This window comes from Oenanthe melanoleuca, chromosome 6 (genome assembly GCF_029582105.1).
Source record: "Oenanthe melanoleuca isolate GR-GAL-2019-014 chromosome 6, OMel1.0, whole genome shotgun sequence".
Lineage (NCBI taxonomy): Eukaryota > Metazoa > Chordata > Aves > Passeriformes > Muscicapidae > Oenanthe > Oenanthe melanoleuca.
The window spans coordinates 21054482-21068814 of record NC_079340.1 but is presented as its reverse complement, the minus strand read 5'-3'; the positions used below and the strand labels follow the sequence as shown (position 1 = coordinate 21068814).

At 36.9% G+C, this 14333-nt stretch overlaps 1 protein-coding gene across 1 annotated transcript in view; it reads left to right on the top strand.

Annotated features, from left to right (window-relative positions):
• LOC130254917 (gamma-aminobutyric acid receptor subunit pi-like) overlaps nucleotides 1-14333 on the top strand; it is a 45471-nt gene that overhangs the window by 12912 nt on the left and 18226 nt on the right. The window contains exons 3-6 of the mRNA XM_056495043.1: nucleotides 692-795; nucleotides 9886-9953; nucleotides 11207-11424; nucleotides 12011-12093. Of these exons, the coding sequence (XP_056351018.1) occupies nucleotides 692-795; nucleotides 9886-9953; nucleotides 11207-11424; nucleotides 12011-12093 (473 nt within the window). The remainder of the gene's footprint in view (nucleotides 1-691; nucleotides 796-9885; nucleotides 9954-11206; nucleotides 11425-12010; nucleotides 12094-14333) is intronic.

Genomic DNA, 14333 nt, shown 5'->3' with positions numbered 1-14333 from the left:
AGAATAAGGATTAAAAGCTCCAGGCAATGCCTCTGCCAGCTGGGCTCACCAAGTCAATTAATTATTTGCTTCCCACCTTCATAATTCATATCCCACCTTCCCCAAATCATTGGGAACAAGTAGCTGCTACCATCTGTGCTTTAATTTCTGAAGAGCACACCCTGCTCACAGTCTTGAGGTACTCACCTTTTGGGGTTAGGCAAAACAGCTTTGTAATTATTTATATATAACTTTCATGGATGATATTTGTAGCTGTTTCTGAACAAAGGAAGTACTTGAATTCTCATTATGCTTCACTGATTTTGCTCAACAGGCTTATTTCTGTAACCTGTTTAAAAATTGTTGTGAAAGCAGGATTTTAAGAGTGTTTTTATGCACTAGTCTCTGAGGTTTTCTGTCTCTGAGACTTAAATATAATGTATTTAATTATGTAAAAAGAAGCTTAATTTTAAATGCTGACATAAAGAATCAGCATCCCTTCCACATTCCTAGATTATAACCATAATGCCCTGTTTGCAGATAAAGTATTAAAGAAGACTGTTTCTCAGATGGAGTAAAGAAATAATAAACTTTAAGGTATAAAAGAGATTTTTTTTTCCAATAAGAGAGTAATACAGATTATGGAATCTGATATTTTGGAATTTTTTTTACTATGTCCTTTTACAAAATCCTTCTTTTCAATTCCTTTTAGGTCAATGCAAATTCCTGAAGCTGAAGGAAACAGTGAAATTCTACCTCCAACTATACAAAAAATAATAAAAGGGTACAACAAGTATTTACGTCCATTTTTTGATAGTAAGTAGAAAAGCTCTTTTCTATAGCACTGAGTCATAACATAATGTGGTGTCTAAAATTCAGCAGTGAGAGCAAATGGGTTTTTTTCTGTACTTTTTTCCTCTGGTATCTGACAGCCACTGATCTGATTATACATGTTCTGTGATATAATAAGATAGAGTTTAACAGCTTTTGTGGCCCAAGGTGAATCCTGTGTATTCCAAGTACTTGCAAGCTAAACTTCCAGACTGTTAGAAAACCTGACTATCATTGTATGTGTGTCTTCATGAAATAAGCTGTAACATCTTACCTATTTAAAAGCATAATTTCCTCCAATTTCCTAAATAATAACTATAAAAAGCTTTGATTAAAGATTTGAAAGCTTTTGAACATCTATATCAAGCTGTTCATAACAGCACAGGCAAATCTTGTTACTATGCAAAGTACTGTGTGCCTCAAGGATAAGATTGCTAGAGAATTATTTAATAAATTACTCTTGCCTCAGGTCTCAAAGGTCACTGAACAGATTTACTGGAAATTGTGGGGGAGAAATGAATTGAAAAGGGAAAATGGATAAAAAAAGTCATTCCCTGCACCAGAAGCCAGTGGTCAGCAGATTGGAAGATGCACACTGATGCCCACTGCATCAAGGCTGATTTTAGTGCCCTGCAGTGCAGTCAGGCACCTGGAATCTCCCTGAAAAACTTCTTCCTGATTTGAGTCAGGTTATTGCATGGATCAGAAGTACTGAGGAGTCAGGAGGTGGCATGAAGAGCTTGTCCTGGAGAAAGTGCAGAACACTGAAAAGGAAAATATTCTGAATGTTGGAAAGAAGCTCAGCACCACGTGTCTGTCAGAAAATAAACTTGTAGCATGAATGCTAGGCAATAGTTCTTAAGCTAGATGTTTGGAAATGTCAGAGGTATGAGTGCCAAATGAAATATTTTATATCCCTTTATATCCTGCTTAAAAAATGACTTATGACTTTAAAAATTGACTATTGAGTTTCTAAGACCATATTGTTAACTCTTGCCATCCAAATACGTGGTTCAATATGGATGCTGCACATCATATGCCATTTCTGAATCCATTTATAATAATTTAAAGATATATCTGTATTTTAGGTTGAAGAAAAAGGGGAAAACTATTTCATCTATTTGTTTTTATGGTTATTATCTTAGCTGATTATAAAACTGCTATAAAATATTTAATACTCTAAGGATATTTTCATCAAAATAAAAGTAACTTTAATAAATAAACTAACCTTTACTCATTGGAGACGATGCATAATGTAAAATAACTGTGTTCAGTGGCCATTAATATATTTTATTCATTACCTCATGTTAGTACTAGAGATATGTTGGCATTGCCATGATGAGTGTGCTTGGCAGACAACAGAGCCTCATTTCAAAATCCTCTAATAGCAATTGAGACCATAAAGCATATTTGAGTTACAAATTTCCCTTTTCTTTGCACTCTTTGACTCAGCTGTTGTATTGCAGAAAGTCTTTTTTTTTGTTATTTGTTTTTTTTCAGTTATTTTTTAGTCTGTGTGTTTTGTTCAGAGGGATGCCAAGGCCTCTCAGGGTGTGCCCAGAAAGGTGCAGAGGAGCTCAGGCAGGGATGGAGTCTGTGCCACACACAGAGTCAGTCTCACACCTCCAGACAGCACCAGCATCCCTGCAGGTGCTCACTGCAGCTCAGGCATGCAAACACTGCCTCAGAAATCTCTGGTGGGTCTTTATTAGCTCTAGTGCTGAAGGAATGAGATGACACTCTGAGAAGAACACATTTATTGATGCCACTTCTAAATGCAGGGTTGGTGGTTTTGTAAGAAATTAGTTTCTTTGTAGGAATAGTTTGAGTTGGGATGACTCAGGCAATACTGCTGATTTTTGAACCTGTAACTGTTTGTGAGAGCATTTGGGATCACTTTCCCTGTTTTAGAGGAATGTGTGCTTGGGCTGGGGAGTGGCACAGCCTAGTCCTGATCCTTCTCCATCACTGGCAAGGTGGGATACACTGTGTGAGAGGGTCAGGGCCAGAAGGAGCTGTTGCTCTTCTCAGCAGCAGAGCTAGCAAACCACCAGCTTAACAAACCTTGGAAAGTATTTATCTGTGTGACCACAGCTATGCTAGCTTTCTTCCATGCAATATCTTCCTGATTTATATGAGGGTTTTTTGCCTGCAGCTGGTGTACCTTGTTCTTGGTAATGGCTTTATCAGAATAGCATCAGTGGCTGCAGCAGAGCTGTCAAAGAGTTGATGAAACCAGAGCAGTAATTAGTCATTGACACCTCTTCTGTGGCTGCCCCCTGCCCCAGATCCTTAGTTTCTTTGGGATGACATTTTCATGTTGATAGTGAGAGGCAGAGCAGTTACAGATGGATCTGGAGGTCAAACAGCTGATTAGACTGGAGTAGATTAATGAACAAATGCACATTGGAAACATAAACTGGGTTATTCTGGTAGCTACTAAATCAACAGCTACTGCACAAGCCTGCACAGTCCTGACTGTGCAACCTACCAGTGATGATAGACTCTGAGAAAGAGACTTGTATTTCTAGAAATATGAACAGGAGAGGATGGATGTGCACCTAACAATCTATGTTTGCTATTTTGAATGAAAGGATTTGTATAGATGGGAGCCAAGTATGTGTATGTTGATATGCAGAAATATCTCCCCAAAAAATGCTAAGGCCAGCCTTTTAAAGACACTTGGCTTACTTTTCTTTGGTTTTGGCCAAGATTCTTTTGCTTTCAAAAATATGTATTTCTGTTATTAGCTCAGTTAGACACACTCATAAATATGCATTAAGAAATTTGTCATAAAACTAGACAGTATTATTTGTTGGCATCAAAAGTGCTTTAAGCCTAACATTAGTGAGTCATAATGGAACTCTGAAATGTGATTTTTATCAAGTGTGAGAGGGCCAGAGGTGAGCTTAAATTTTAGAATAAACTCATTTAAAGTAATTTCAAAGAGACTTGTACTTGAAAATTTTCTTCCAGCAGGAAATGGCAATTTTTGACGTGATGATTGCTGCCAAGATACAATCATACTCTTGCAAAATCAGTGACACAGAACTCCTTAATATTTAACAAAATGGGGCTTAAGTCCTGAAAATCAAGTTAGGTATAAACAAATGTTCATAAAATGACAGCTCCTTTCTCCTGAAGCCAGAAAAAACCCCAGAAATATTTATTAGTCAAGTAAAATTTATGGTAGCTTATAAATTTTTAGTTTAATAAGTCCTCCATTTGCTTGTTAATTTGTGTTTGGTCTCTGTGCTAGGACTGGCAGATGACTGGAAATGTCCCATCCACATACCACAACTTGGGTGGTATCATTAACAAGGGGACTATGAAGAATTTTTTTTTTTAGTCCAATGACTGCATAACAACATAAAAACTGTCTTATCTTTGCATGGATGGAACCCACTGCTATTCTAGATTCTAATTCTAATTTATCTCACCTTACTTTGCTCCCCTCCTGCACAGACCCTGGCTGCACAAACATTTATGTGTAACACAGACTGGCCTTCCCACCTCTAGCCCCCAAATCAGGTGCCCACAGCTGGGTTAGCTGCAGCCAGAATTAGTGTGTCAAGTAAAACTGGCAGAGTGTTTTATTTTGTCCATGATGGGTGCCATGTACCAGTTCCCACATTGTGAGGATGTTTTAGACACTGTTAGCACAGAGGAATCTCAGCTGGGCTGGTTATTTGGCTCTTCCCTCATCTGAATGTTGCTATTAAGAAGTTCTCTTTCTTTATCTGTAGCACTGGTTCATCAAGCAAGTCTTCACAAATTAAGCAGATAGGTGCAATAAATAATTAGAAAAACCCAGACCCCTAATCTGGAATGATTTTAACCATTCTTTGGACTGGAATATGAAATACTCCTATACTAATATTAGTAGATATTACTCCTCAATGTAATAATATATGGACTACTTCTATAGAAAAGCTGGCATAAGGGATTTAAAAATCAACAGTTATTTCCCTTAAATGTGCAACATTACCCTGACACTTTATCTCAGCAATACAAGTTGATTTCCACCTCAGGTTTTCTGCTGGAATCATGTAGATCAATTTTATAACTTTATGTGCTGTGTCAAACTCTGAATTAATGAGCAATTCCTGCAGACTTCAGTGAACCTTGGATCAGGTTCATAGGGTTGTTAAGGGATGCATAAAATCTTGTAAATAATTTTGTACAAATAGATTTTGTTCTGTGATTGAATGTGATAATTTAAGTGTTCTAATTAAAAAGAGAGAGACTAGGAAAAGGTCACAGCTAAGTATATTTGAATATGAAAGCTGCTTTCAAGAGGTACAGAAAAGTGTCATGCTTAAATCAGTTATTCTAAATCACATTTAAAAGATATTTTTCTTACCTTCATAATTAGTAATGCATTTAATACACTTAAATTTTAAATTAAAGTGCATAAAATTTTTGGGTTCAACCTTCTGTCTAACACGTCTCATTATGGGTTTTTTCCCCTCAAATGTTGTTTATATTAAGTTCTATAAATTTCATTAGATGAAGGCATTTTAGTCTTCAGAAGTGTACAAAAGAGACAAAGATATATTAAAATGTCAGCTGTGTCTAACACCCTTTAGTTTGGTGAGGCAAACTCACAGGGAACATGAGAAAGAAATACCAAATAACCATCATCTAAAGACTATTTTAAGTCCCAGCTAGCCAATATCTAATCCTTTACAGAAGAGCAAAAGCCCAGAACATGTAAACTTCAGCCTACACATGGTAATGGAGATTTTCCTTCCTTTCCCAGGAGCTCAGAGACACAATGAGCATCTGTTTGCCACCAAACCCAGCTTGGGTTTTGGTGTTTGGGCTCTCCCCTGCCTCTCCCACCCCTCCAAAAGCTTGGCTCCAGAGACTCTAAATCATAAATAGTGGTTATATTCAGATAGTAAAAAGATCAATTTATTTGCAATTTCCTGTTGGCTCCAGCTTCCATAAACCGGGATCTTACTTTACTTTGCCTAACAAATGCACAGCTAAATAACATTTTCTGCCATTGGACAAGTCACCTTTCTGATTTCTCTTTGAGGAGCTGAGTAAACAATGCTCCTTGATTTTCATGTTACAAGATTCCATACTAAGCTTCCAGGATTTTTGTCTTCTGGATTAGTTCTCTCAACCACACTGTGTCTGCTGTTTGCACATTTTATTTAAATGTGGAAAACAAATCTTGTCACAGTCATAACAGTCTTGCCAATACAGAATAGATTGCAAGATAACTTAATTCTGTGCATTACTCCCCTTTGCAATAATGCTGCTGCCAAAGCATAAGATGGAAAGAGCATGTTAAAATGATTATCTGTGACAGCCTCTGAATCCTTCTCAGAGGCACTGCTTGCCAAGATAGTTTCCTATCCTGTATGTGCTGCCTGTCTTATTTGTCCCCACATTAATTACTTGCATTTGGCTGTATGGAAACAGAGAGGGTTTTGAGAAATGATTTAACAAGCTATTGTCAATGTGGTCCCCACCAATTTTTGTCTTGTCCACAAACTGTACCAGCAAAGCAACATCAATGTCTTAAAATTATTGATGGAAACAAATAGGATTGAAACTGATTTGTGCTAGAAATGAGTCTGTCTTCTGATGTCTTCAAATCAAGAATTAGAGTTGAGATCTGTCAGAAGGCTGTCTTAATCTGTCCACTTTCTTCATGTAACTATTTGTCAAGAAGGATGTCTTTTGGCAGGAAGTTAAATGCACTGAAAAAAATCTAAGCATTATATATCTCATTATGTAAGAATTCTGTAATACTCCAAAGCAAAGCTGGCAATTGGAGAGACAAAATGAGGTTTTTAGGAAGCTATAATGAATCATGCTAGTGATAATTTTCCTTCTAATTCTCTGTTTGCTTGCAATATTTTATCCAGAATTGCTGAAAAGATGAGACATTCTTCCAAAAAGCCCTTCATTCCCTTTCTGAGGCCTTTCTGAATGCAAGAATTGTTTTGAGTTTTCTTAAACTAAATGAAAAAGGGCTCATGCTAGCAGCTCAGCACTGGAAGTGCTGATCCATTGCAGTAGTAGGTACACCCATGACTCAGTGCTGGTTTATCTTGCTGCCACAGACTGGGCTCATTGCAGTGATCCAAATTTAATTTTTAGGAATGCTATCTGCCAGTCTTCTGGCTGCTCTCCCATTTGGGATCACTTTGAGTATCTATGAAGGGCATAGAGGAGCAGTGTACACAGATTCTGGTGAAACTAAACCCTGTTCCTTGGTGGCACAGCCAGGGCTGGAGCACTGCTCTCCCTTTGGCCATCTCTGCCGAGCTCTGAGGATTCCCTTCAATAACTCAGGACAGACCGACTTCACCTTCCTTCTGAAGGTCTCTAGATTTCTTCTGATGTTGTCATTATACATACAGCTTCTGCCAAACATATGGAAATGCAGGAACTGACTGCCTCATCTGGTTTGCTGCCCAGTTTTTGACACTGTCAACAGGAGACCTTTCAGAGGAAGTTCAGAGGAAACCCTGGTGAATAATTACGTGCAGACTCTTTCTGTTATTAACACTTTAAAATTTACAGTGCCTTACTAAGTAAGCATTTATCTCACATGCAAAAAGGAAATCAGCATTTAACTATTAATGATGTTCAGATTTAATTAACTGCTGGAGCAAAGCTGTCCTTGTATCTTGTACTGGGTTAATAAAGATCCTTTCCATAGGTGTTGTTTTCCTGCTCAGCTCCTCCTGTACAGCACCTTGCTGTATCTGGGGTGGTTTAATTTTCTGCTGGGTGCACTGGGGCAGTGAGAGCTGCTGGCTGGGGTGAGGGGAGCAGGATGGTTTAGTCCTGACTGTGCTGCCTCTCCTTGGCACTTGAAGCCCAAGGCAGGTCTGTGCTCAGTCACTTTGGGCTTGAGGCACGTCCTAACCTGAGCCAGATGTCTTCTGGGCTTGGGAGCCACCCAACACTGCAGAGCTGTTGTGTTACTCAGTAATATTTCAAAAAATACTTCAGCGGAAAGAAAAAAAAGCATCTGCAAAGTCCTGTTTGTTTTCCAGATTCCAGAGAAATGAACCCTGCTTAATTTCAGTAATCTTTCTGGAAAGTCAACTTTCCCCCTCACATGTGTAACAACCTTGCACTGATGATACTGAACTGCTGCTAATGGACATTTTCCTTAATCTGTATCACTTTACTGGACAAGGATAGGTGTAGCTCCTACCAATAAATCATTATATAATAGGAGAAGTCTGATTATTCCCAGGCATGATTCCTGTACAATCATCTGAACACTGCATGGTCTGTTATTAAGCTGGATGGGGTTCTCCCCAAATGATCCTGTGATAGTTGGCAATAATACCCTCTGTCACAGTCATACACAGGAATATCTAGGAAGACATAAATCAGAATATGGATTACATTATTTTAAAGTTCCATGGGTTTTGAGGGTGTGACATACCTTTTGAGGCTGGCAATGTTGTACCTGCAATAATGATATATTACAATGGTAAGTTGTAAGTATTAATTGTTGCACCCTGTGTATCTGGGATGAATTTTGTAGAGGCTGAGCTTTTAATCCTGGAGAGAGAAAAAAAATAAACGTATTCATGGAGTATCAAAACATGAAAAGAATGGAAAGAAACAGAAGAACAACATATCAATGATCTGGAACTTTTTCAGTCAATTTTGTTCCAAAGTTAGCCTCCAAAGTCTTCTTTCAATATATGAACAATAGTTTCTAAACCCTATGTATAATTTAATAGTATAAAATAAACACCCATATTACCAGCAGGGTATGCTGCAAACCTGAAGTCCTGTTTTAAGCTGGAGATTTATATTTAAATTTTCAACTGAGTCCAGAACAAAGGACTTAAAGATTTTTTTTCAGGAGTGGCAGATGTGTAATGATTTTAACACATGTATTAGACATATAAAATATTTTGGAAAAAATAAAAGTACTAATAAACTTATATGTCTTAGAATGACACTTTTTTCTTTAGTGTTACTCATGGGGGTGGAGTTGGACTCCACATTCCTCTGGCTGCCATTTGGGGCCATACAGGAATTTTCTACAAAATGTATTGCAAGGAACCAAGAAGGGCTTTCAGCTGTGAGATAAGGGCACTACCAGCTACAGAAATCTTACCCAAAGTATTCCTGCATTTCTCGGTACTGTGTTCCCTTCTTCTCAATTGCTTGGAAAAATGCACTGATTTAATATTAATTTCCTTGTACAAGCACTCTGTTAATTATTCTGCACATATTCAACCAGGAATAATGTCATGTTTCCATCAAAGCTCTGCACAAATTCTGCATTTTAAGATGCACAGCTGGTGATCTTCCTTCCAACAGTGTGAAATGCACATTCAGAAGGAAATGGGAATCTGAGCATACTGACATTACAGTAACAGCTACTTAGGTAAGGTGTTTAATTACACTGAGTAAGCCTTCACCTTATGACAAGCTCTCCTTTATAAATACAAGTATTTAAATCACTTGTGGTCAAAGTGCTTGTGGTCAAAGGCAAGATATTAAATGGCAATGATACAATATATACATTAAATAAAAGCAAATTAATTATATCAATAAATAAGTTTAAATAAATGTATATATAAATTAATTTATTATATAAATTCTTAAATGGGCACTAAAGAAAGTCACTCAGCTATGCCATCTGGATATTAACCATGTGACACTGCCAGGTAAAACTTCTTACTTTACCCACATCTGATGGACCAGATGTTGCAACTGGAAGAATTCTTTCCACTGCTCTGCACCTCAGAGCAGAAGAGTGTGATGTGCCATGGGGATTCCACACCTTATTGCACAACATTTTCCCCAGCACTTTTTTTTCTGGGGGGGAAAAAAAATCATATAAGTCAGAAAATATTTTAGAAATAAAGCCTGCTTCTGAAAACGAAAATAGTTTTAGTTGAGAAGAACAATGTTTTGGTTAAGAATGTGAAAAATAATCTGTGTTTAAGGAATATTTAAGAGAGCTTCTAAACATTTAGAAAAAAATATGGACAGACTTTGTAGACAATTCCCATGAACACAGAGTGTTTAAGAATTATGAGCTACATTCTGACTTTCTCTTTTTTTTTGCAGATGGTCCTGTGTCCGTTGGGATGAGTATGGATATTGCAAGCATTGATACAATATCAGAAATAAATATGGTACTGTAGTTTTGCTAACTTTTTTTGCTTGTTGATACGCTGATGTCTTGTGCTTACAGCTGCTGGCAATATGACTTCAGGCTTGTCTCCTTGGGAAGTCAGTGTGGGTTAGGAGATGGAATTTTCTTTTTCACTACACATAGTGTTTATAACACTATAATAAGCATAGAAATGCAGCTGTGAATCCCACCTCTCACAGATGCAAACTGCTACTTATTAATCTTAATGAGCATTGATGTTAATGAGAAGTATGTGGATCAGTACTTATTTTCCAGCAGAAATGTCTAAATCTTTATGCATTTCAGAAAAATAAAGATATATTAATGTGCCTTTGAAGCCACCCTCTTTCCCTATGATTAGACACAGCTGAACTGAGACTGTTTTTCTCTTCTCTTGTTGCTGTCACACATTAATTCATTCCAGCTGTGTTTCATTTAATTTGTATCATTTGTTTTTGAACAAACTATGAAATGGAATGTACTTTTCTACTTAAAGATCCTCCATTTGTACACAGAAATTAAAAGAAAAAAAATAATCAGATATTAAATATGAGTGCATTAGTAATTAGAAATTATTAGTTGCTATTTAGAAAGGGGAAATAAGGTCAGAACTTCAGATGAATTTATAATATTGATAAAAACACACCATAAAATCAAAAGTTGTTTTAAATGTGTTAAGAAATAGTGTGATCTTAATGTAGGACTGCAAGGCATATCTAAATTGAAGGGGAACTGGACTGAGTGCTATGTTTGAGGTCTTGATAAATTTGATACCACTGTTTCCTTTGAGATGCTAAAAGGAGAAATTGTGCTAAAACATTCCTTTCATTTTTCACTAACTTCTTTTGTCTATCTGAATTTTTTCAATTTTTTCCAATGTGTTCTTAAAAAATTCTTCATTTATTAGCTTATGTGAACAAAATGAGATTTGGAACCACTCACATAAATCATTCTAAAACTTAAAGGTTTACAGAGCCAGATTATCTGCTTACAAAGCTCCAATGACTTCAGCTGATTTATAGCCCCAGACTTAGGCCAGCAGCTTTTACTGTAAATGACCATAAGAACAAAATTTACCAACCTCACATCAAGTGCTGGAAAATTTGGCAGAGCAAGATTCAGTGCAGCTGCTCTTGGAGTGCCAGAGACGTGGAGAGTCACAGTCTGTGCCCAGCAGCTGTTTCCATATAATTCTGTAAAAGAGAATGCAAGGCAGGCTCCCTTTGTGTGATAATTTTGTTTTTTCTCTCTCAGGATTACACAGCTACCATATTCCTAAGACAGAGGTGGACGGATGAGAGGCTTTGTTTCGATGGCAATAAGAGCTTGAGCTTGGATGGTCGACTTGTGGAAATGCTTTGGGTGCCAGATACCTTTATAGTTGACTCAAAAAAGTCTTTTCTTCATGATGTCACAGTTGAGAATCGTCTCATAAGGATATACCCTAATGGCACAGTCTTGTATGCTATAAGGTGTGGAAACACCCCACATCAGCCTTTGTGATTACATCTGCTTGTGTTTAAAGCTTTCCAGGTTCTGCTTAAGAAAATGGGTCTGTCTGAAAAAGCACTACCTTGTAGTTTTATGAATGTATCATATTCTTGATCAATATGTAGAGATTGTTAAATTTAGTAATAGTTCTTCTTCCCTAAACAGACCCTTTTGCTTTCATGCAGACTGAACACAGGAGTTTCATGCTGCCATGCCAGTTTGCAATGAAACCATCACAGGGGAAAACAAGCTGCAATGATTGACTTGCATGATTTGTTGTGAATTACCCTTTGTAAAAAGTTTGATAAATATAACAAAATCTTAAAATATGTTGCAAAAACTGAAGGAAAATGTGAGCTGTAAGTGAGAAGAGAGCAAAGGGTGGCTTTTTACACTGTCACTGAACTCTGCTGTTCTGCAGTGATTTCCATTTGGAATTGTATTTTTCCTTACAGTAGATATGAGGCTAAAAATATTATTTCAAGAGGGATCCATCTGATTTTTAATTTTTGCTGATAAACAATTTTGTCCCATTAATACTTAGAAAACTGTTCTTTTTTCCCCAAGGGTCACCACAACTGTTGCATGCAGCATGGACCTGACTAAATATCCAATGGACAAGCAGACATGTACTTTGCAACTGGAGAGCTGTAAGACACTTAATCCTTATTATTTTTATACAATTAGAAAAATATCTGTGATCTTTTTCTGCTAGATATTACCAGAGTGGCTGGAATTTTCACAGAAGGCAGGGGACATTATGTGGCCAGTCCCTGCTGAATTACAGCAGTTCTGTGTGCAAAGCTGTGTGCACATATGTGCACTGACATCCCTGGAAATAGCATGGCAGTGCTGGAATCCTGCAGTGCTAATTAATGATTGAGCAGAATCCCTGGCTTGGTTTTGCAGTGCATGCTGCAGTTACTGTCTTGGTCTTCAGAGGGAGTTCTCTGAGCAGACAATTTCTAGCAAAGATGAGAGAATTTCTTTTTCCCTTTCAGAGAATATGTAATTTCCCCCCTTGAGATATAATTCCTTTAGGAAAGAAAGAAATCAGAATAAGGATTATTTTTAAGGCATATAGTTCATATTTTATAATTTACTGTTTTCAGATCTTGCTCTTATTTGTGTCTATGTCAGTGCCCTGGTAAAAAATGCCATCAATTGATGGACAAGAGCAAATATATTTTTTTCATTTTATCAATCAATATTCTCATATTTTCTTTGAAATAGGTTCTCTAGTACTTTGTAGACATGGTTACTTTTCAAACACACAAACATGCACTTGTGTAATTATATATTTGCTATTATTCATATCACAAGACTCTAGAAAATAATTTTTGCATGGGATAACGTAGAAGAATAACCAATTCTGTAAGATGAAAATATATACTCAAAAAACGTGTCAATATGAGCTCAAAATATTTTGGAAGGCTTTTTGGTACTTGACATGTTTTTTTCTGTATCTTTTCAGAAATGTGTGTGTGTGTTAATTACTAGTTAGATTGCAAAAAAGTTTCATTTTAGAAAGAGACACAAAGGAAAAGAACCCAAAACCTTCTTCACTCAGGGATCCCTCTAAAATAAGCAGTTTTATGAGATCTGTTTAACAAACAGTGATATGAATTGGAATTGGGATTTATCTTTATTTTCCTTTGGAGAAGCATATTGGTAAATCAATGTATATGGATTTAAATGAACAGCACTGCCTAATGAGTCGTTTAGTATTTTCTCTAGTTCCAGAATGAAATATATCTCCCACAGGAATTTACAATTTATTTGACAGGACTAAAAAAAATAAAGAGGAGAATTCCCCATGTAATTAAAACCAAGCATTTTCAGATTGATTCCATCTGCTTTTTTAACAGCACACAAGTGTCTCCTGTCCAAGGGGAAAACCCAGTTGTGTCACAACAAATGCTCTCATTACATTTGTGTTTAGTTTTGAGGAAAACAGATAGAAGCAACAAATACAAAAAAGAAGAGTGTGCCTTGGGGCTGTGGCCTATTTTCATCAATGCACTGCAATTCTTTTTTTTTGGTAGACTGGAAATGGGATTTGTTTCCCCATGTGATAAGTTAGGTTAATTTATAGATTATTAATGTTAACATCCTCCTAGCATTTTGCTTGCCAAGGCCATTACCTGTGTTTAAGAATTGTGAATGCAGACATACTCACACATCTGCACAAATATTGATGCTTATAAACAAAAAGTAAAACCTATAGCAAATATTTGAGCTGAAACAGAGTTAGGCTTTTATTAAATGATTATTAATATAAAGACAAATATGTAATGACGTTATGAAGTAATGGCTTTACACAATAAAGCTTCCCCAGTGACCTTCCCAACACACTTTTCTGCTATTGCTGGTTAGTAATTTTTGTTGACTTGTACTTTCTACATAGCAAAACACATTTTGGCAACATACCTATTGGATTTTTTCTCCTTTATTGCAACACTTTGGAAGGTAATGCTGGCATATGTTAGGAAACTGAGACATGCCACTCTGAGTCTCTGTTGACGTGGGTGCTGTGATATCTGGGAAAGTGGAGGGTTCCTTTCCTGGCTGGTGCTGCCAAGGGGGGTTCCTCCTCTCTGCCATGTGCAGGGAACACCACCCTGCATCCTTGCAGGCTGAAGGGTTTCTCCTCACATTTCCCTCACACAGACCCCCACTCCATACATACACACAAATACATATCCATCTCTGAAATTTTATTTCTTTTTAGACTTGTCCTTTACCATTTATTCAGTGAAGAGCCATGTGAAGGCACTTAACTTGTGCTTGACAATCAGTGTAAAATAAATTAGCAACAGAAAGGTAAAGAAAGTAATTAGTATTAGGCATTATGAATGTTTAATCCCAAATTTCTGTAGTTAACCCTGTT